Source organism: Marmota marmota, unplaced genomic scaffold (genome assembly GCF_001458135.2).
Source record: "Marmota marmota marmota unplaced genomic scaffold, marMar, whole genome shotgun sequence".
NCBI lineage: Eukaryota > Metazoa > Chordata > Mammalia > Rodentia > Sciuridae > Marmota > Marmota marmota.
Window position 1 is genome coordinate 7,856,708 of NW_026000005.1, and position 21,999 is coordinate 7,878,706.

General features: G+C 36.1%; 1 protein-coding gene across 1 annotated transcript in view; it reads left to right on the top strand.

The window, feature by feature from the left end:
- The first annotated feature begins 1,692 nt into the window (after nucleotides 1-1,692).
- The window catches only part of Zc3h15 (zinc finger CCCH-type containing 15), a 25,207-nt gene continuing 4,900 nt past the window's right edge, over nucleotides 1,693-21,999 (top strand). The window contains exons 1-6 of the mRNA XM_015481131.1: nucleotides 1,693-1,930; nucleotides 9,337-9,438; nucleotides 18,454-18,565; nucleotides 19,043-19,195; nucleotides 19,762-19,853; nucleotides 21,244-21,426. Coding sequence (XP_015336617.1) covers nucleotides 1,856-1,930; nucleotides 9,337-9,438; nucleotides 18,454-18,565; nucleotides 19,043-19,195; nucleotides 19,762-19,853; nucleotides 21,244-21,426 — 717 coding nt within the window. The 5' untranslated portion in view covers nucleotides 1,693-1,855. The remainder of the gene's footprint in view (nucleotides 1,931-9,336; nucleotides 9,439-18,453; nucleotides 18,566-19,042; nucleotides 19,196-19,761; nucleotides 19,854-21,243; nucleotides 21,427-21,999) is intronic.

The window sequence follows — 21,999 nt, forward strand, 5'->3', positions numbered from 1 at the left end:
GGACACTTTTGTTTTATTTATCTGTTTTTATGTGATGCTGAGGACCAAACCCAGTGCCTCTCACTTGCTAGGCAAGCACTCTACCACTGAGCCACAACCTCACCCCCAAACCTAGTTTATCTCAGAAATTTTAATAATTTTAATAAATTAATAATTTTAATAATTTTCAGTGATGGAAAGCTAACAAACTATGTAAAGAGGAAAGCGGGCTGCATTCCTCTGTCCTCTAACAAGAACAACTTTAACAAGAACAATAACAACCTGGAAGAAAATGAATACATCAGCCAGAAATAGAAGCTCAAATGAAGACAATTTTACACACACACACACACACACACACACCATACATATAATAAATCGTGGGAGTCTTTGACATTATCTTATGTAGAAATTTACTCAGCAAATAATAAATTGCATTAATGGAGCTTAGAGTTTTTTCCCCGGGTAAATTCAAGATTAAAAACTCATATAGAAAGTGCTTCTTGGCTACACAATGCAGTTTAAAAAACAGTCATAGGCCAGAAAAAAAGTCAGACATTGTACACTTTTAAAAAATAATATTTTGGGCTGAAGTTGTAGCTCAATGGTACAGCGCTGGCCTAGCATGTGTGAGGCACTGGGTTTGACTCTTAGCACCACATACAAATTAATAAATAAAGGTCCATCAATAACTAAAAAATGTTATTTAAAAAGATAATATTTTAAGTTGGTTGGTGATGCACACCTTTAATTCCAGAGATTCACAGGCTGAGACAAAAGAATCTCAAGTTCAAGACCGGTCTCAGCAATTTAGTGAGACCCTATCTCAAAGAAAAAAGTCTTGATTTGTACAAATCTTAAAGAACCACATTCATCAAGCACCTTTTCAAAAAGACCTACTTTTGCATTGTTAGTTGACAGACACGTAAGCTTTTAAGTCATACAGCCGGTTAATCCCTGGCTTAGATGTTAACATAACTTTGGGTATTCTTTTCCTTTTTGTGCTTCATCTATAAAATGGGAAAAGTAACAATTCCTACCTCAGTGTAGTTGTAATAATAAGATGAAATAATGTGTGCAATGTACCAAGTAATTTCTGAATTTACCCAGTAAATTTGGCTCTTACTAGGATTTTTTTTTTTTTAACTTTCACATTATAAAGGAGTTTTAGGAATCGCTTAGGCATTTTCCTAGAGTCTGAAAATAACTAAATTACGGTACTTCAAAGGAGTCCAAGTGCCCCGTTCACTGGGACACCATCCCTGGCACTTTTCAAATGACCGGTGAGTTTTTCCATTTCTTCATAATTCTTCTCTGGAATCTGAAGGCGCCGCTACCCTGGAGCTGTCCAGCCCTATCCCCGCCAAAGTACAAGAAGGTAACTGGGTAAACTTGCGCACCCAGCAGCCCCGAATTGCTGTGGGCACTCGGTGATGGCTCAGGATGGGGACAGTGCACACCCAAAGTGAGGATGAATAAGAGTCGTCAAAGTCAGAGAAAGACGGCGCGGAGGGAGCACTGATACGCAGGAACCCAGCCCTCTTGCTCATCTTCATCCTCCCGCAGGCACAACCTAGGAAAGGGCCATATCACGTGTGACGCATAAACATTTTCCCACGTCCCGCCTTGCCCGCTCCAGGCCACATGCGGCAAAAGCGCACGCGCCGCTTCGCTTCCGGGCGCAGCTCCTCGCTACCCACAATGCTCTGCGACACCGACCTGTCGCAAAGGCCGCGTTTCGGCGGCGAATGAGCTACTCGCTTTCCGTGCGCTGCGGCGGCGAAGGCGGCCGCGTCTTCCTCCTTCTGCCGTGTTGCCAGATCTCCCGAGGGTATCTATCCCCACTTAAGTCTGGCCAGTTACACCTGTCTCCGCAATGCCCCCCAAGAAACAGGCTCAGGCCGGGGGCAGCAAAAAGGCGGAGCAGAAAAAGAAGGAGAAGATTATTGAGGTGAGTAGCCACCCCCTCCCCCACTCACGCCGCGAGCCCTCCGGGAAGCAGGCTCACCGCTTCCCCGGGCTCCTGCTCGCGTCTTGTGGGGCCACGTGTCCCTGCCTTCGGCTCCAGGGCCCACTGCCCCTTCTCAAGCCGCTCGTGACGCTCGCTGCCTCTCATTGCTGTAGTGACGCTTCTGGCGCCCCCACACCTGGGCTTTGCTTCTCCGCACACACGTCCTCCCTCTTTCATCCACCGGGTGTGAAGTGACCCATGGGTTTTGTCTTTTGCTAGTCTCAGAATCGGAGACGTTTCTAGAGTTGTTTAAAGACGTACGCGGGACGGACTCGGGTCAGTCTTTCTGGAAGACCAACTCATGACAGGCCTTTGTGTTCTTATTTCTTTACCCACCACCGAGGAGTTGTGCGGTTGATTTTTTTCGAGCCAGCAAATTACAACTTGGTGTCTGTTTTGATCCACCTGTGAACTTTCCCAGAAGAATGCTGGTTTCTTTTAGATCACAGCCCAGCATCTCACACATCGCACTTGATATATACAATTTGAATTAAATAGAAATACTCATTAAGAGAGGTTAGGCTTATGTCATTAGGTGTATTAAACACCATGCCCCAATTTATATGTATATGTATGCGTGTATACGTATGTATATATGTTCAGTGCATTGAGCCTGTAGCCCTTTAATGGCCGAAAAACGGTATTGACGTTCTTAAGTGTTGTACACCTGTTTTCCAACGACAGTACCAGTTTCCTTAAGATAATGATCAGTAGTTAGCATTCCATAAACATATTATATAACCCCAATGAGGTATTTCTTTCTTAATATTCGGTTATCATGGCCCTGAAAGCAGTCAGACTCCTTATGGTTTTGTTGTACAAATATAATCAGAACTTGGTCAATTTTCATGTAATTTTTAGTCTGCTGATTTAAGTGAAATGCTTGTGAAGAATTACAATAACCTTGGCTAAGTTTCTCCCCTGGAGTAGAACCTGTACTCTTTAAAATTGTCAGGAAGTGATATAGCACTTAGGTAAATCTCTGGGGACCATAATTTAATAATACTCAGTGCTTTGTAAACAAGGACATTTAGGGATGTTACATGTAGGTTTTCTTTCCTGAGATGAAGTTAATGAGTTAACCAGTAAACCATGATACAAAGTAAAACTCCCATATGATAATAAATGTTATGTGAAAATTTAAGATACACTTCATACATTATAGAGTTTTAAGTACATATATATTTACTGTTTATATTTTTAACATTACATACATAAATGTTTTATTTTTAATTGGTAAAATATTTTTAAGGAATTGTACATGGTAGTTATTGAGAGGATACCATCAACTCTAAGATTGATAAACAGTATGTTATGGCTCCATTCAACTTGTAACAAGATGGCTTGATTTTGATTTGTTTTGGTGCTGGGAATTGAACCCAGGAACTTGAGCCTGTCACAGAGCTATAACTCCAGCCAACATGGTTATTTTTAAGGTTTCATTAGTGAAGATATCACCAAAGAAAAATGCAAAAAGGCAACTATATTTACTGACCAAAAAAATCCTAATAGTTTGGTTTGGTTTTATGTGTAACTCTCCTAAAGCCCTAGCATGTCTCCATGACTGTAAGTGCATATGGAGAGATAGAGCAAGCTTAGCTCTCAGTTCCCCATCAGTTTCATCTAGAATGCTACGTTATTAGTTTTTGTATGGATTTGTAAAATTTCAGCTGGAAAGTGTTTTTATTACCGAACCATATAAATTAAGGTAAGATACACTTGTTTGTTTTCTGCACATACTGTTTAATTTTTAAATAGTTGCTAACATCTAAAACTTGAAAGATTTCATAAAGATACACACACGCACAGCTATAACATTCTAATTAGGATCCCATTCTTGTACATGAGGTAGAATGGTGGTATATTTATATATGAACACAGGAAAGTTATGTCCAATTTATATTACTATGACCTGAAATTCTAAATCAGTCAAATGAATAATTAAGTAGAATGTGATTTTCAGCAGTTTGGGGGGGTTCTGAGATTTGAACCCAGTCTTACCCATGCTAAGCTTGCAGTCTACAACTGAGCTAACTACACCCGCTGCTCCTTTAGAGGTACTTTTGAATAGACTTTAAATGGTTGTTTTACCTACCTGTCCCCTCTTCTGTATTTATATTGGTACAACTGCCAACAGTGTAGCTGCTTACTGCAGAAAAGCAACAACATGCAACTTTTGAGAATTAAGTAAAGGAAGTAAAAAAGATGCATGAAAGGTAGAGAGTTTTTTTTTTTTTTACTAATTTTTGTGTGTTTTATGGTACTGGGGATTGAACCTGAGAATTTGTGCATATTAGGCACGTGCTCTATCACTAAGCCATATTATAGCCTGAGAAGTAGCATAATTTAGTGAAAGGAGCACTAATTTTGGAGTCCTATAGACCTGGGTTTTGTGTCTTGTATTTCAAATTCCTAGCTCTGTAATTTTGGACAAGTTACATACATGACCTATCCAAACTACTATTCTCCAAGCTAAATGAGATGATAAACAAATAGTTAGTAGACCATGTGATTTTTCAACAGTTTTGTGGGAAAAGGGAGGGCTGCGGCTCAGAGCACACAACATGAAAAGTATCCACCTTATAGCATGTATATTCTATAGATGACAGGTCTTATTAATACTATATTACAAATAAGAGCTAGTTAAGGAAATTATTGCAGACTAACTTGCACTGTCTATAGGATGCTTATTTCTTGCCCACTGGAAATATTTTTTTATATTGACTATTTTTTTTCTTTCTCTCATGTAAACTACTCAAAATTTATGAATTCGTTGTATGAATAGTTATTTTCTTTCTGAAATCAGAATACCAAAGAGGCTTATGGTTCTATTAGCCATTCACACATTGGTCCCAAATGGTATATACCATGTGTTTTCTTGCAGCTAAAATGTAATAATAAATTAAATTCAGCTTTGAACAATAGAAAGGTTGATTCTGGAAAGAGTGTTTAAGGCAAGTGAATAAAGAATGTTCATGTAAGAGCCAGTACATACCTGTAGTCCCAGTGAATCACAGGTTTAAGGCTGGCAATTTAGCAAGACCCTGTCTCAGAATTTAAAAGATTAGGCCAGGTACAGTGGTACACAACTGTAATCCCAGCAGCTTGGAGGTTGAAGCAGGAGGATCACAAGTTTAAAACCAGCCTCAGCAACTTAGCAAGGCATAAACAACTTAGCAAGATCCTGTCTCTAAATAAAATATAAAAAGTGCTGGGGATGTGGCTCAGTGGTTTTAGTGTCTTGGGTTCAATCCCCAGTACCATAAAATAAAATTTGAAAAATTAAAAGGGCTGAGGATATAGCTCAGCAGTAAAGCATCTCTAAGTTCAGTTCCCAGTACCAAAGGAAAAAGAGGGAGAGAATGTTTACTTGAGGACTATAGCAGCAAAGAAATAGTGATAGAGACCTATGGAAATGGGATCTATGTGTGTGAAGAATGAAGAAAAAGAAATTTTTGGTTGTTAATGAAGAACTTTAGCTGAGATTAACTAGTGATTACTTGAAGCTAGATTAATAAATTACAGAATATCCTTTGCATATATGAACAACAAAATATATTAGATAGTGCCTGGGTAGGGTTGAAGGAATGATTTAAAACTATGCCAGCCTCTGCTTACCTTAGTATCCCAAGCAATAGAACCTGGTTATCTTGAACAGTATTCACTGTTGACCCACTCTTTCCTTGCTTCCTTTTTTTTTTTTTCAAATTCCACTACTTTTTTTAAAGAATAGAGGGAATGCTGGCCCCCTTACAGCTTGTTTTCTAAACTTGTTCATACTTGGTTTCCAAGTCATCTACTGAAACAAACATGTACTGTTTCTTCTCTAAAGCCTCACTTTTGAAACCTTACTAATCCAATGAGGGCCACTGTTTCTCAAGTTTCATTTTAACCTGATTTGGGATTCACCATAACCTTCTTTTCCTACCTCGTGTTCCCCCACTCCAAAATCCAGGCTAGTCTTTGGATAAGATTCTATTCTGTGTTCAAGAAAAAAGCTTTATTGAAGTAGTCCAAATTATAACATCCTATTTTCAAGGAGTTCTGTTGGTATTCCAGACCTACAGAGTGCTATATGGAAAACTTGTTGCATATCAACCTGCCCTACAACTTAACCACATTTCTCTTGGAAGTGCATAATTGTTTTTTGGTGGAAAGAGGAAGGACTTTGCTTAAAGTCAAATATAACTTGGTACTAACATCAAAGGTCACCTCATAGTTAACACTTACAGGCCTAGACACAGTTCTCAGTGTTTTGGAGAAAGGAGAAAGGAAACATACAAGCCACATGTAGCTTGTATATAACTCCTTTAATTCTCTCAATGAAATAAATATTACTACCATTTTTAGAGTAAAGGAAACAAGCACAAAGGTTATGTAACCTGCTTGAAGTAACTAAAATGGCAAGAAGCAGAATTAGGATTCAAACCAGGAAATTTGACTTAAGTCCTTATTGTCAATCACTATGGTATACATCTTCTCCTTTGTGAACCTTAACTTTTAAAAGGTTAAAAAAGATCCACTTTTCTATTGAGAAAACTATGGCAAAGAGGGTAATTGTTGGCCCATCTCTATTTGGGATTGGGATTCAGGCAGTCTATCATTGAGTTAAGAAAATCCAATAAGATATATATTCAGGAATATATGTTTAGTGTATGTTAGATGACTGCTTTCCCTTTCAAAAATAATAATTTCTGAACTCTAATTAGAGACTTTCAAAATGCAAGTCATTCATTATCTCTTTAGACTGGTTAATTATGTGCTAAAGCAGTGTAATTAAACCTGAAAACTTCTTTTTTGGGGGTGCATAGAGTTTTGGAACTTATGCACCTCTACCAGAAACTTTTCCATGTGTACTTTTCTTTGTAGCAGGGCAGGTCCCCTTAGGGACTCTTTTCTTTTCCAAGTTTCATATATCAGTGTCTACCTTGCTGCTTGCTGTTGATTATTCATAGCTTGCTTATTCTGTGTAATTGCATGTAGGGCATGGGTTGAAGCCCACCTTTACTGTTCCCTTTCAAAGCATCTATAGATATTGTACTTTGATACTGATCATTTGTAGTGGAGGGCAGTACTGGGGATTGAGCTCAGTAGCAACTAGTCTATGCCTACAGTGGCCTCTGTGCTCTGGAACTGTAGGCATAGACTAGTTGAAAGGAGGAGTAAAAATGTGGGCCTGGAAAATGGCCACGAAGGGAATTGTGGAAACTCAAACATTTTCCTCTACCAGTTCTCTTCTCCGGTCTTGTAGCCACATTAATTTACCTCCAGGCCAGAAGCTCCTTCCAAAACAGAGAATACAAAAAAAACAAACACAAAAAAGATTTCAGATACCAGTGTTTGATGGTTTCCTGCAATATTGGCCATTAATGTTGGGGTCAAACTGTGCTAGTTTCTTGAGGGTGCTATAACTAATTACCAAAATCTGGGTGGCTTATTTTCTCACAGAGAACATTCTGTAAGGAAGAATCCTTTCTTGTCTCTTCTTAGTTTCTGGTGGCATCCAACAATCTGTCATTTCCTTAGCTTATAATTGTCACTCCATTCTCTGTTGTGTTCACATTGCCTTTTTCCCCCCTATATCTTATAAAGATACAAGTTATCTGATTAGTTTTCACCCTAATCTAGTATGGCCTTATTTTGACTTATTACATCTGCAAAAACTTGTTTCCAGATTAAGTCATATTTAAGGGTCAGGTGGACATGAATTTTGGAGGAGCATCATTTAGCCCACCGCAACCCCCAAAGATGTATACACATATGCACATACTTATGCAATGGCTTCTGAATGTTTTCTGTACTGCATACTGATAAGTAGCTAAGGTTTACCATTAGTACCTATCGCATAATAAGCATTCCATAATTGATAGCTGCTCTTATCAGTAATATTCCAGATTCAGATAAAGTGTCACTTTATAGTTAGGCAATTTTAATTTTAGCAACAGCTAGGAATGTATACGTTTCAGTAGTTTGATTTCTTGATTAAATGTAATTTCTTTTGAGAGGAACTTTATTGCCCCAACAACTAGTTCAGAACTTAATATGTCTTTTTTCTTTGACAGTATTCCCCCAAATATGATCAGCAGTGTATTTTCTTTTAGCACACTCTGATAAAAGAGTACTGTGAGGTAAACTAAGATTTTAAAGTGCTGCATACTATATTCCCTCTGCTAACGCCTCTTGAGATATCATGTGCTTAATAATTAAGACTCTGGGACTGATAAAGAAAAAAGAATTATGTCATTTTCAGGAAAAATGGATGGAACCATTATGTTAATTGAAATAAGTCAAACTCAGAAGGTTGGGGTCATGTGTTTTTCCCTTATGTGGAAGCTAGAGAGAAAAAAGAATAGATTGGGGTAGATCTCATGAAAATCAGAGGGAAATCAGTAGAGAAAAGGGCCCAAAGTACGGGACATGGGGGGAGAGGAGAAAATGTTGGGAATGATATTGGCCAAATTATGTTTTGTGTATCATGTGCATGTACAGATATGTAAACAAGTCCCATCAGTGCGTGCAACTATAATGCATCTATTAAAAAAATAGGGGGAGTTGGGCTGGGGATGTGGCTCAAGCGGTAGTGCGCTCTCCTGGCATGCGCGGGGCGCTGGGTTCGATCCTCCACACCACATAAAGATAAAATAAAGGTGTTGTGTCCACCGAAAACTAAAAAATAAATATTAAAAAATTCTCTCTCTCTCTCTTTCTCTCTCTCTCTTAAAAAAAGGGGGGGGGAGGGAGAAAGAATCTGGGGCTGGGGCTATAGCTCAGTAGTAGAGCCCTTTCCTAGTACGTCTGAGGTCCTTGATTCAACCCCCAGCACTGCAATAAGAAAACAAAAAGAATTAAAAATCCTGGGGCTGGGGTTTTGGCTCAGCGGTAGAGCACTCGCCTAGCACGTGCAAGGCCCTGGGTTCAATCCTCGGCACCATATAAAAATAAATAAATAAAGATATTGTGTCCAACTACAACTAAAAAGTAAATATTAAAAAAAAAAAGAATAAAGAATCCTATTTATTATCCTAAACATGTTCCTAAACTTGACTGTAGAACTTACCCCAGTATAACAACTCTACACATCCCATAAAACTTAATTCTGAAATACACTGTGGAATAAAACATCATAGTAGGAAATTTAATGATTGTTGTATGTACTGAATTATAAAGAATCTGGGCGTGATGTTTTGAAGTCATATATTGCCTTGGCTTGATATTTTAGTGTTTCACTTGTCTGTATGTCACAAATAACAGTATTTTTATCAATAAGTAAATGAATAATTTTTAGATAGCAGTGGAAAAATAATAATAGGAACTCCTGAGATAATTCTATGTTTTTTCTCATTTAGGACAAAACTTTTGGTCTGAAGAATAAGAAAGGCGCAAAGCAACAGAAGTTTATCAAGGCTGTCACTCACCAAGTTAAATTTGGTCAGCAAAATCCACGTCAGGTAAATAATTTGAATTTCTTTATTTTCTTAACAGATGTAACATTATTTAGCATCTGACCCTGATAAAGGTATTTGATGTTATAATTGTATATCAAAATGGAATCCTAAATTCTTTTTCATCTTTCCTTTCTTTCTCAGTCATACCTCTTGGATGTTCCTATAAGCCATTTTTTTCCATTTTCCCAAACTTTATTAAAGAAAAAAGCAATGGTGTTAAACCTTTAGAACATGGTCAATATTTTAGGATTCCGCCCTTGAAAAGGTGACATTTGATTTCCAAACACATGCCGGAAGTTTACATATATCCCAGTTGTACTAAGTAAGTAAGAAGCTAAAATCCTAAAATGTTCATCTTCTAACTAGTTTGTGGTCTGCTTTGTATCAGCAATAATTGCCAAAACAGCTACTGGGACTTCATTAATTTTTGTCTGTAGCTGTCTGAGTTCTTCTATATGCAGCAATTGCAGAATCTAGGCAACTTCATTAAGAACTGCATCTCCTATGTCAAAGCCAAGAATATTTTTATCTAAAGCAACAGGCAAGCCCTCTTTTGTTTGATTTGCTTTAGCAACTGCATCTTGTCTTAGGCACTCTTGAATCAAAGTGTGAATTGCCTTAAGCATTACCTGGTAATCATCTGATGTTGAATCTGTAGAATGTTAGCCAAAGCCATCACACCAGCCTTAAAGTCAGGATTATTTACATCTGCAGAACCATTGATCAATTTGGATGTAAATAACCTCCAAGCCATTTTAATATAGCTCTAACTTATTCTAATAATGGCTGCAGTAGACCCATACTATTCTACAGTATGGGTATATTATATCTGTTTCACTATTTTTAAGTGATCATTTTGTTTCTAGCTTTCTGACACTAAGAACACTTCTACAAGAAGGATCCTTTTACATATGTCCTTACCTGAACACATGTTCTTACATGAGTTTGTGGTTTTTTGTTTCTGTGTCATAGTTATCTACTAAAAGACTTTCTGTTTCTAGATCAAGAGAATAGATTTCAAATTTTAATAAATTTGCCTGATCACATTTCATAGAGACTATATAATATATCACATTTTCATTTGCAGTGCATAAATAATGGGTACTGAAGTTCTTTTTAATGTTTTCCAATATAAAATGTATGAAGTGATAATCTCACGTCATTTACCTCACTACTGGAAATTATCTTCATAAGCTTATTGCTTATTAGGGTATGCACATTTTTTACTTTCCTATTGAAATTCTTTATTTTGTTGTTTTTCTTTGTTTTATGTTAATTTGTGAGGGATATCCTTTGTCAATATTGCAGATAATTTGTGATGTTTTAGTTCTATTTTGTTGCACAACAGTTTTATTTTTATATTGTATGTCTGGTTTTTTAAAAATATGGTTGAAATTTATCGCTTTCTTCTGGATTATACATGCTTTTTCTAATTTTTTTCCTATATTATTTTCAGTCAACAATTTGTCAAAGAAATATATTTTATATATTTTTGAATTTGTTTTCTTTAATAGCCAGCATAATTCATCCTACTGAATTAAAATACCATTGACATATATTCATAGTAAAGTCTCAGATACATTAGGATGTGTTTCTGTATTCTCTTTTGTGCTCTAATTGTCTGCACCTAAATCAGTATCATGCTGATTTTTTTTATTAGTGTATTTATAATATACTGTTAACTTGTAAGGCAGTTCATTCCCCAGAATGCTGCTTTTTCTTTTTGTCTTTTGTTATTGTCATTGTTCTTGTTTATTTATTCCTCTATAAATTTCAAAATTACATTATTCATTGAAAACTCATTAAAAACATTGAGCCTTTCTCTGAGTTGCTTAGGGCCGCCTCAGCTTCCTGAGCCACTGGGATTACAGGCATTTGCCACTGTGCCCAGCAGATTTAGCCCTTTTGCTTCAGGTTCTTAGATCTTTCATTCCTTGAGATTTATAAATAGGAGTCTTTATTCCTTAAAGATTTTTCTTTTTTTTTTTTTATTCTAATTAGTTATACATTACAGTAGAATGAATTTTGACACATTGTACACAAATGAAGCACAACTTCTTCCTCTGGCTGTACATGTGCAGAGTCACACCAGTAGTGTAATCATACAAGTATTTAGGGTAATAATGTCTGTCTCATTCCTCTGTCATTTCCATCTGCACACCCTCTCCCCTCTCCTCCCCTCCCCTCACTCACCTATGCACAATTCAGAGTTCCTTCATTCTTCAGTACCCCCTGTCCTATTATGGATGTGCATCCACTTAACAGAGAAAACATTGGGCCTTTGGTTTTTTGGGTTTGGCTTATTTTGCTTAGCATGATATATTCTCCAGCTCCATCCATTTACTGGCATCTCATTTCATTCTTCTTTAAGGCTGAATAATATTCCATTGTGCATATATATATATATATACACACATATACATACATACTACATTTTCTTTATCCATTCATCTGTTGAAGGTTGCCTAGGTTGGTTTCATAGTTTAGCTATTGTGTGTTAAGCTGTTGTAAACATTGATATGGCTGCGTCACTGTAGTCTTAAGTCCTTTGGGTATAAGCCAAGGAGTGGAATAAGTGGGTCAAATGGTGGTTCCATTCCAAGTTTTCTGAGGAATCTCCATACTTTTTTTCATAGTGGTTGCACCAATTTGCAGTCCCACCAGCAAAGTTAAAGTGTACCTTTTTTCCCACATCCTCACTAACACTTATTGCTTGTAATCTTGATAATTGCCATTCTGATTGGAGTAAAATGAAATCTTAGAGTACTTTTGATTTGCATTTCTCTAATTGCTAGAGATGATGAACACTTTTTCATGTTTGCTGATCAATTATATTTCTTGTTCTGTTCAGTTCCTTAGCCCATTTATTGATTGTGTTATTTGGTTTTTTGGTGTTAAGTTTTTTGAGTTTTTTATATATCCTGAAGACTAGTGCTGTTTTTGAGGTGTGTGTGGTAAAGATTTTCTCCCATTCTGTAGACTCTCTCTTCACATTATTGTTTTCCTTTGCTGAAAGGTTTTTAGTTTTATTCCATCCCATTGATTCTTGATTTTACTTCTTGCACTTTAGGAGTCTTGTTAAGGAAGTCAGGTCCTAAGCCAACCAATATGATGAAGATTTGGGCCTAGTTTTTTCTTCTATTAGGCTCAGGGTCTCTGTTCTAGTGCCTAAATTCTTGATCCACTTTGAGTTGAGTTTTGTGCAGGGTGCGAGATAGAAGTTTAATTTCATTTTGCTGCATATGGATTGCAGTTTTTCCGAACACCATTTGTTGAATAGGCTATCTTTTCTCCAGTGTATGTTTTTGGTGCCTTTGTTGATTTTGTTTTTATTTAACCTCTCCTATCTCCTTTTCCTTAACTTCTGGAAGTACTTTCTTTTTAAATGTGGGAAAGAAGAGATTTTTTGTGTTTACAGATTTTTTTTTTCATATGAGAGAATATCAGAATAAATATTTGTGAGATGTTAACCTCTGTCTGAAACCAGATTCTCTCAGTCATGCTGTCTGCAAATCAATTTCTCAACCCTTTCCTTTCACCTGACTTTCAGCTTGATTCTAGAGTCAAAATCTATTGCTCTTCCCAGCGGCTAACCTGATTTAATAAAAATGTACAGTCAGCCCTCCATATACAGATGTTTATATTGTCAGATTCAACCAACTACAGATCATAAATGTTTAAAACAATTGTTATATTGTTGCTGGCATGTACTGCCTAATTAGGACTAAGAGGCTCTGTATTGAACAAGCACAGACTTTTTGCTCAAGGAACTAGAATACACAACACAGATTTGGTGTCCTGGGCATGGGACCTGGAATCAATACCCACAGATACTAAGGGACAACCTTATGGTAAACCTTGGAGTTGAGTACATATTCATACATATATACAATAACAGAACATTGGTTTGAATCCTTTCTTGTTTTTTCTTTACCCTTTCTTTATTGGTGCATTATAGTTGCACATAATGAGAGGATTTGTTACATATTTATATATACATACACTATAGCAATATAATTTGGCCAGTATCACTTCTCAGCACTTCCCTCCTCCTATCCCGTAATCTCTGTCCTATACTGATCTCCCTTTGATTTTTATGAGACTCCCACCTTTCTTTTCCTTTTCCACTCTAGTTTCCACATATGAGAGAAACCATAAAACCCTTGACCTTCTGATTTCATCTTACTTTATTTTGCTTAACATAATGGTCTCTAGTTCTATCTATTTTCCTGCAAATAACATAATTTATTTATATATTCTTTATGGCTAAATAAAACTCCATTGTGTAGATATACCAGATTGTCTCTGTCCACTTACTCATTGATACACATCTAAGCTGGTTCCATATTGTGGCTATTATGAATTGTGTTGCTGTAAACATGGCTATGCATGTATCACTATAGTATAATGACTTTAATTCTTTTTTTTTTTCCTGTGGTGCTGGGGATCAAATCCAGGGCTTTGTGCATTTGAGGCAAGCATTGTACCAACTGAGCTATCCCCAGCCCAGATGAAGACTTAATTCTTTAGGATAAATACTGAGTAGTAGTATCACTAGGTCATATGATGGTTTCATGCCTAGTTTTTTGAGCAACCTCTATACTGATTTCCATAGTGCTTGTACTAATTTACAATCCTACCAACAGTGTAGTAGTCTCACCCACGTCCCACGTAGGCTGTAGAAATGGGGTTCCCCTCAGTGGAATGGATTGGCTGAGAAATAAAAGCTGAGAAAAAATAGAAGGGCGAAAAATAACCACAGAACACAGAAAGCAGTTTCAAAAGCAGGGGCAGGATGGGAAAGCCAATCAGCAGATGGAGCTTCTATACTCTGGTAAATTGGAGCCTGTGTCTGCTTTATTTATATCTGGAAATATCAAAGGCCTTCCAAAAAAGGTTAAATGTGGGCTGTTCAGTTCCCAACAGGTATGCCCAACTCCAGAGCTATTATGAGGTATCTTCCTAGCAGAGCGGAGATAAAGGTCACATGCATTGGGTAATCTATTGCCATGAGAGTTCACAATGCCAAACCTAAATCTCCCTGGCTACCATACCAGGAGAAGACCTTCATGTAATTCACAGATGGCTTTCTGCATAGTAGTGTTTCTTTTTCACCATATCCTCTCCAGCATTTATTATTTTTATTCTTGATGACTGCCATTCTAACTGGTGTGAGATGAAATCTGTGTAGTTTTGATTGGTATTTCACTAATTGCTAGTGATGTTGAATATCTTTTTCATATGTTATCTTTTGAGAAATGTCTGTTTAATTCATAATATTAAGTTAATATTTTATTAATATTAATTTACCCATTTACTAATTGGTTTATTTGTTGACTTTGGGGTGTAGTTTATTGAATTCTTTATACAGTATAGATATTAACTTTTCTATAAGAAGAGTAGCTAGCAAAGATTTTCTTCTATAGTTTCTATCTTTACATTCTTTTTTCTTTGTTCTGCAGAAACATTTTAACTTGGTTTCATACCATTTGTCAACTCTTAACATTATTTCCTGAGTTTCAGGGGGCCTATTGAAAAATTTATTGTCTGTGCCTATATGCTGGGGTATTGACAGTACGTTATCTTCTGGGAGTTGTACAGTTTCTGATCAAACTTCTAGGTCTTTGATCCATGTCAAGCTGATTTTTGTGCAGGGTAAGAGTTAAGAGCCTAATTTCATTCTTCTACATAAGAATAGTTTCCCCAGCACCACTTGTTAAAAACGTTGTCTTTTCTTCGTTTATGCTTTCGGCACTTTTGTCAAGAGTCAGATGACAGTAGATGTATGGTTTTGTATCTGTGTCTTCTGTTCTGTACCTTTGGTCTATATGTCTGCTTTTATGCTAGCACTATGCAGTTTTTGTTGAATCCTATCTTGTTAAATGATCTTAAATTATTTAGTGACATTGGTCATTATTCTTTCTGTGGAAGGTAAGTTATCCCTTCTAGAATTCCATTGGTGGTTAAATGAGAAGAAATTTCATTTTTCAATTCTGTTCTTTCTCCCTTGGCTTTTCTTTCCTTATGGTGTTTTGAGTGGTAATTTCAGATTTCGTAGGCCTGTGCAAAGTCACAAAATGTATGGTAGTATTTAGGTGTGATTATATCTTCAGTATTATAACTTTGATATAGTCTTAGGTAACAGGACCATCTGGGAAGATGGAGTACCTGACCATCATTAATAACTTAGAAAATGAGCAGTAGTCCTGGACATTAGGTGCATTGCTGTAAGCCCTGTGCCATAGAGGATGACCCTACTCAGTGTCTGCCCCAGACATTTCTCTTCCTATGGATAAGGAGTCTGAGGTAATGTGTCTACCCAGGTTTTGAAGCACAGCTTCCCCACAAAACTGAGCCTACTTCCAGGACCTTTAAAGGCTCCTTCCCCATAAACATGTCCATTTAGAGTTTGCTGTGCTAGCAGTATGCCTGGGGTAGCCAAAAGGAGGATGTGTCCTAGGCTCACATCTCTGAATTCTCTACATCTCTCCAGCACTTTTCACCTCTCTTCACTCCCAAGGAAGGATGAAACTGGATGGGAAAAGGAGGAGGAGTCAGGGGCTAACTCTACAATACTGCTGTGTGGTGAAACTCTCCCACATAGAGCCTGAGCATTTTAATTTGAGCTTGTTCTTGCAGTCATAAGACAAATAGGAGTATAAACCATATTTTATAATGTTGACTTGATTTCTAACTTTAAGTATTTTAAGTGGTTTATGAGTCTCCATTGTATTCTTATTCTGGTCCTCACAAATGTTTGAGGTGAGCCTATTGAGCAAAGAATACTTTTCATTAAAGGGAAGGGTGAGGGGATGGGATTAGGAAAAACAGTAGAATGAATCAGACATAACTTTTCTATTCTTTCATATGAATACATGACCAGTGTAACTCCACATCATGTATAGCCACAAGAATAGAAAGTTATACTCCATGTATATATAATATCTCAGAAACACTCTACTGACATGTATATTTAAAAAGAACAAATTAAAAAATTTAAAAAGAAGTAAGTGAAGTGGCCAGGCACAGGGTCACATATCTATAATCCCAGAAACTCAGAAAACTGAGGCAGGAGGATCACATAGTCAAGGCCAGTGTTAACAACTTCTTTTGTAAGGCCTCAAGCCACTTAGCAAGACCCTGTTTCAAAATAAAAAGGACAGAATGTAGCTCAGTGGTAAAGCCCCTCTGGCTTCAATCCACAGTACCAAAAAATGAAGTACAAAGTGACTTAAATTTTTTCTTTTTAATTTAGTCAAGGTCAGAATTTAGGAAGTCTTTGACCTAATTATAGCATTTGCCATTACTTTCCTAAAATTCCTTTTTGACCCCTTTTGTTCTGGTTTTTACTAATTTGTTTGGTATTTCTTGTTCTCTTTCATGGGCTACATAGGGTCTGTTGATTGATTCAGTACAGGTATTCCTCGAGAAAGCATCCTCTGCTCACTTTTTTATGCTGTCCCGAGTAATCTCATACACTAAAATTTTAATCACCTATGATCTATAACCTGTTATTTTAAAATTTATCTCAAATCAAACTCTATTTAATAGTTTCAGTAGAATCATTATCAATGTCTGATGAAGCTCTCTTCTAAATAACTCCACCCAGATGCTCTGTAAGCATTTCCTAGTGAGTATGCCCCAAACTGAGCTCATCTCCACCTCCTATCCTAAAACCTGTTTCTCCTGTATTCCCTGTCTTAACACCACTAATTAAACATGATAATCCTAGACTCCTTCTACTTTACACTTCATATTCAGTAACTTAGTCCTATCAGTTCTGCTTCCTAAGTAGCTCTTTGTTTCTTTTTTCCATCCTAACTGCTAATGACTATTTTAACTCTTGTGTTTTCTTGCCTACAGCAATTGCAGTAGGCTCTTTGCCTTCTTCAACCTTGAATTTCTAGTCTGTCTTCCACCAAGCTGCCATACTCACCTTTTAAAAATAAAACATGCTCTTGGGGCTGGTGTTGTGGCTCAGTGGTAGAGCGCTCGCCTAGCATGAGACACTGGGTTCGATCCTCCACACCATATATAAATAAACAAAATAAAGGTCTGCTGACAATAAATAAATATATATATATATATATAAAATCAACAACAACATGCTCTTGTCACTTACTTATTTTAAACCAACTAAGTTGTACCCTGTCACCTGCTGGTAAAGTCCAAATTTCTCACTGTTGTTTCTCATACCTTGTTCCTCTAGTCCCTGTATCTTCATTGGCTGGCACTTTCTGCATTCCTTTCTTGCTCATCAGAAGAGCTCATCTATAAGGTTATCGACTCAATCTAATTTTTGTAGGTATATAGATATTTTTTGTTCCCAGAGCACCATGTGTATTATATTATAGTTGTTGGCGTGTCTGTCTTTCCCTTAGATTCTGAACTTCTTTAAATAAGCATCTTTTGTCTTTTCAACTTTATATTCCTTGTCATCTAACATAGGACCTGATATATAAATGTTTGGATGAATCCTCTATAATCAATTAGGTAGGTAAATCATGTGCCTAGAACTATTTTTGTTGTTGTTGTTGTTGTTGTTGTTTTAATTTCCTGCCATGACCTAGTCTAGTTTTTTTTTTTTTTTTTCACAGCGACACTGTAATGTTTTGGGTGGAACAATTGTGCGTGGGACTGTACATTTCAGAAGGTTTGCATTGCTCATCTTCAAAATGTACTCATACTTCTTTGGGTTGTTGTCATAGAAAAATATATCTCAGTGGAAACCATTTACTAAAAATGTTAGGCATTGTAGTAAATGCTTAATGTTTGTTGCCATAAGCTTTTGAATATGCTTTTAATTAGACATGGTACCATTTTTAGACCAAAAAAGAATTCATTACAAGGTTTAGCAATTCTTTTTAATAGTTTAACCCCAATATTTAATATATACTGCAAGACCATTCTATAGATACAGATATATGCAAATGTCTTTGTTATGTTATTGACTACTGTGTGGTGAAAACAGTTTTGTAAATAATCAAATTTACATTTTTAAACCTGGGAATATTTTAGGTAGCACAAAGTGAAGCTGAAAAGAAATTGAAGAAAGATGACAAAAAGAAAGAATTGCAGGAGCTGAATGAACTTTTCAAACCTGTAGTTGCTGCTCAAAAAATAAGCAAAGGTAAAACTTATATATTGGAGGTGTTATTTTTATGAAGTGTAATTGATGTTTACAACTCTGGATTTGTTTTGCTGTTCATTAGCTATGTCATTATACAACTATAACTCCGTTCGTTAGCCCCACACATCAGAAAAATTAAGAATTTAAACAGTCCCTTTGTTGATTTATAACATTTAATCTTTGGTAGTAGTCAAGGCAAAGCTATAGTTGCATAAAGCATAAGTCATACATTTTTAGCAGCACTCATGTTTGTTTCTCTGGTCCTGCCTCATTGACTTCAGCTAGGCAAGTGACATTTATGTAATAACGTTTATGTTTAGTTCCCACCCCCGCACCTCTTTTAGTAAGAATAAAACAGAGAAATAGATACAAAATGCTATGGAAAGAACTGTAAGGAAATATTTTCCTAGTCAAATACAATCTGTACTTTATTATCCAGCAGATTATAATGCAAATTTCACATGCCATTTGATATAGGTGCAGATCCCAAATCTGTGGTGTGTGCATTCTTCAAGCAAGGACAGTGTACTAAAGGAGATAAGTGTAAGTTCTCTCATGACTTGACTTTGGAGAGAAAATGTGAGAAACGAAGTGTTTATATTGATGCAAGAGATGAAGAACTTGAAAAAGGTACTTTTTTTTAATATTCTCTTAAAAATAAATACCTGTTCCTTTTGGTTTATTGTTAAGATATTTAGTAACTTAAATGTAACAATCTTCATCATATTGTTTGTAAAGAATAATTAATTATGTTTGCTATTTTTTGCAAAATCTGATTTTACTTCCTTATTCCTTTGATAAAATAAATGAAGGTGTGGGTGGGAGTTGTGTTGTGGCTCAGTGGTAGAGCACTCACCTAGCATGTGTGAAGCACTGGGTTTGATTCTCATCAATATAAATAAATGTGTGGTGTCCATCTACAACTAAAAATAAATAAATAAATGGAGATGTTTAAAAGCCATGAATTTTATTTTGAATTTGTCACTCTTCTACAGTACTACCTTCTTATTTGCCTCAGCTACTTAGGAAGCATTGGTGAATTTCTAATAATATTGTTTTATGCCTACCCTTGGTGTTTTAAAGAAAAATATGTTAGGATATGAGTCTTACAATGCAATATATTCCCTCTCTATTTGAGGAGGTATACGTTAGTAGGAACAGTAGATACAAATATTTAATCTTCATATTTCTTTTAGATACTATGGATAATTGGGATGAGAAAAAGCTGGAAGAAGTAGTGAACAAGAAGCACGGTGAGGCGGAAAAGAAAAAACCAAAAACTCAAATAGTATGTCCTTTTCTTGAATTGAGTTGCTGTGGTAATTATTATTAGGGAGAATTATGTGTCAAGGTATCATTACAATTTTTTGTTGGATTATTAGAAAATTTTATTTTATCAGTATAAGTTACATCAAGTTTTATTTTTAGAATTTACAAGTTATGTTTTACAAAATTCGATTCTTATTTGGAAAGTAAAAAACCATGCCACTTTATAAAGTCCTCTAAATGCTATTTTCTGGGGTGATCTTACTTTCTCAGATATTGATGAATATAATCATATATTCAGATAAGAATTGGTTTTTTGAAGTCTGACATAGTGGTGCATGCCTATAATCCCAGCAATTTGGGAGGCTGAGGCAGGAGGATTTCATGTTCAAGGCAAACCTCAACAACTTAGCAAGAAGCTCAGCTATTTAGGGAAACCCTGTCTCAAACTAAAAAGGACTAGGGAAATAATTTGTTTGGTTTTAATAATGAGGAAAAAATTTTTTTAATTGCCAGGTTAAATATGAGTTTTTGGTGTATAGTAGATCTATGATACTAAGAATTATGCCTTTAAAACATGGTGAAATTATTTCTCAGACTGCATTCATGTCCACATATTTAGTACTACTAAAGTGAAAAATCTTGCTATGCTAAAAAAAATTTTGAATACTACCTTCACTTACAACTGTTTCTTCGGAAAAACACATCACTTGTTAATTTTTCATTATTTGCAAAGGTTGTTGTTACCTGAGGCTTCAATATAATTGCATCTTGTATCCATTCACATTTTGAAGGGTGGCTATCCTTTGTGTTCTTATTGAGCCTTGTTCTCTTGTGATTCACAATATGAAATGGTCATGTAATTCGTATAATGTTTCTGTTATTACTGTATGACACTAGTATTTAGGAAAGATAAAATCAAAACATAATTATGATATTTTCATGACCACTTATATATGCTAATTTGAAACAAAAGTCTTTTTTGGTACTGGGTATTGAACCCAGGGTCAGGTAACCACTAAGCCAAATTCCCAGATTTTTTTTATATTTTATTGTCTCACTAAGTTGCTTAGATCCTCGATAAGTTGCTGAGGCTGGCTTTGAATTCTCAGTCCTCCTGCCTCAGCCTTCCAAGCCACTGAAATTACAGGTGTATGCCACCATACCCAACAACAACAAGTTCTTTGTATAATTAGAAAGAACATTGCCTAAAATATGAGCTTTATATGAATTCTCTCTGTAGGAAATTTGTCATTGTATCAAATATTTTAAGATAAATTTTTAGGCATAGTTCTGCATGTACGTAGTTAGTCCTAAAATGTCAGTGGAATGTATTGTTCGATATACTTAAGCATTTACCATGGAAATGGACTACATCAAGCCACTACTTCTAAACAATATTGTCTCTATAGGTGTGCAAGCATTTCCTTGAAGCTATTGAAAATAACAAGTATGGCTGGTTTTGGGTGTGCCCTGGAGGGGGTGATAATTGCATGTATCGTCATGCGCTACCTCCTGGATTTGTGTTGAAAAAGGATAAAAAGAAAGAAGAGAAAGAAGATGAAATATCATTAGAAGATCTAATTGAAAGAGAGGTAACTAGTGTCTTTTTCCAACTGTTTAAAACAAACAAAAAAAAAAAACTCAGCAGTATGTATTGTTCATTCTAATGTTTACCACTTGGGGGCAATAGCATGTTGTTATGAAAGGGAAAAAATATTGTGGCCTTTCTCCTAAGTTGCCCTACTTTAATTATTCTTTGTCTAAAATGTAAATCTAGCCATAAACATTAGCCAGTCATGTGTAACAGTTTTTTGAGAACCAAATTGTTTTCATAAGATGGAGTTATATAAAATGCTTAACCAGATCTCAGATTGACTAAACTTTGTTAGTCCTAAATGCTTTTGTCTGTATCTTTTTTTTCTACCATTATACTAATTATTAATATATATATGGAAGGACACATTTCACCTCCAGCTTTTCGGTTATATTTTGTATACCATTACCGGACTTAAAATGCTATCTTATTAGGGGGGAACAAGTATGATTAAAAAGGTTCTACAGCAGGGCTGGGGATATAGCTCACTTGGTAGAGTACTTGTCTCGCATGCACAGGGTCCTGAGTTCAATCCCCAGCTCCTCAAAAAAAAAAAAAAAAAAAAAAAAAA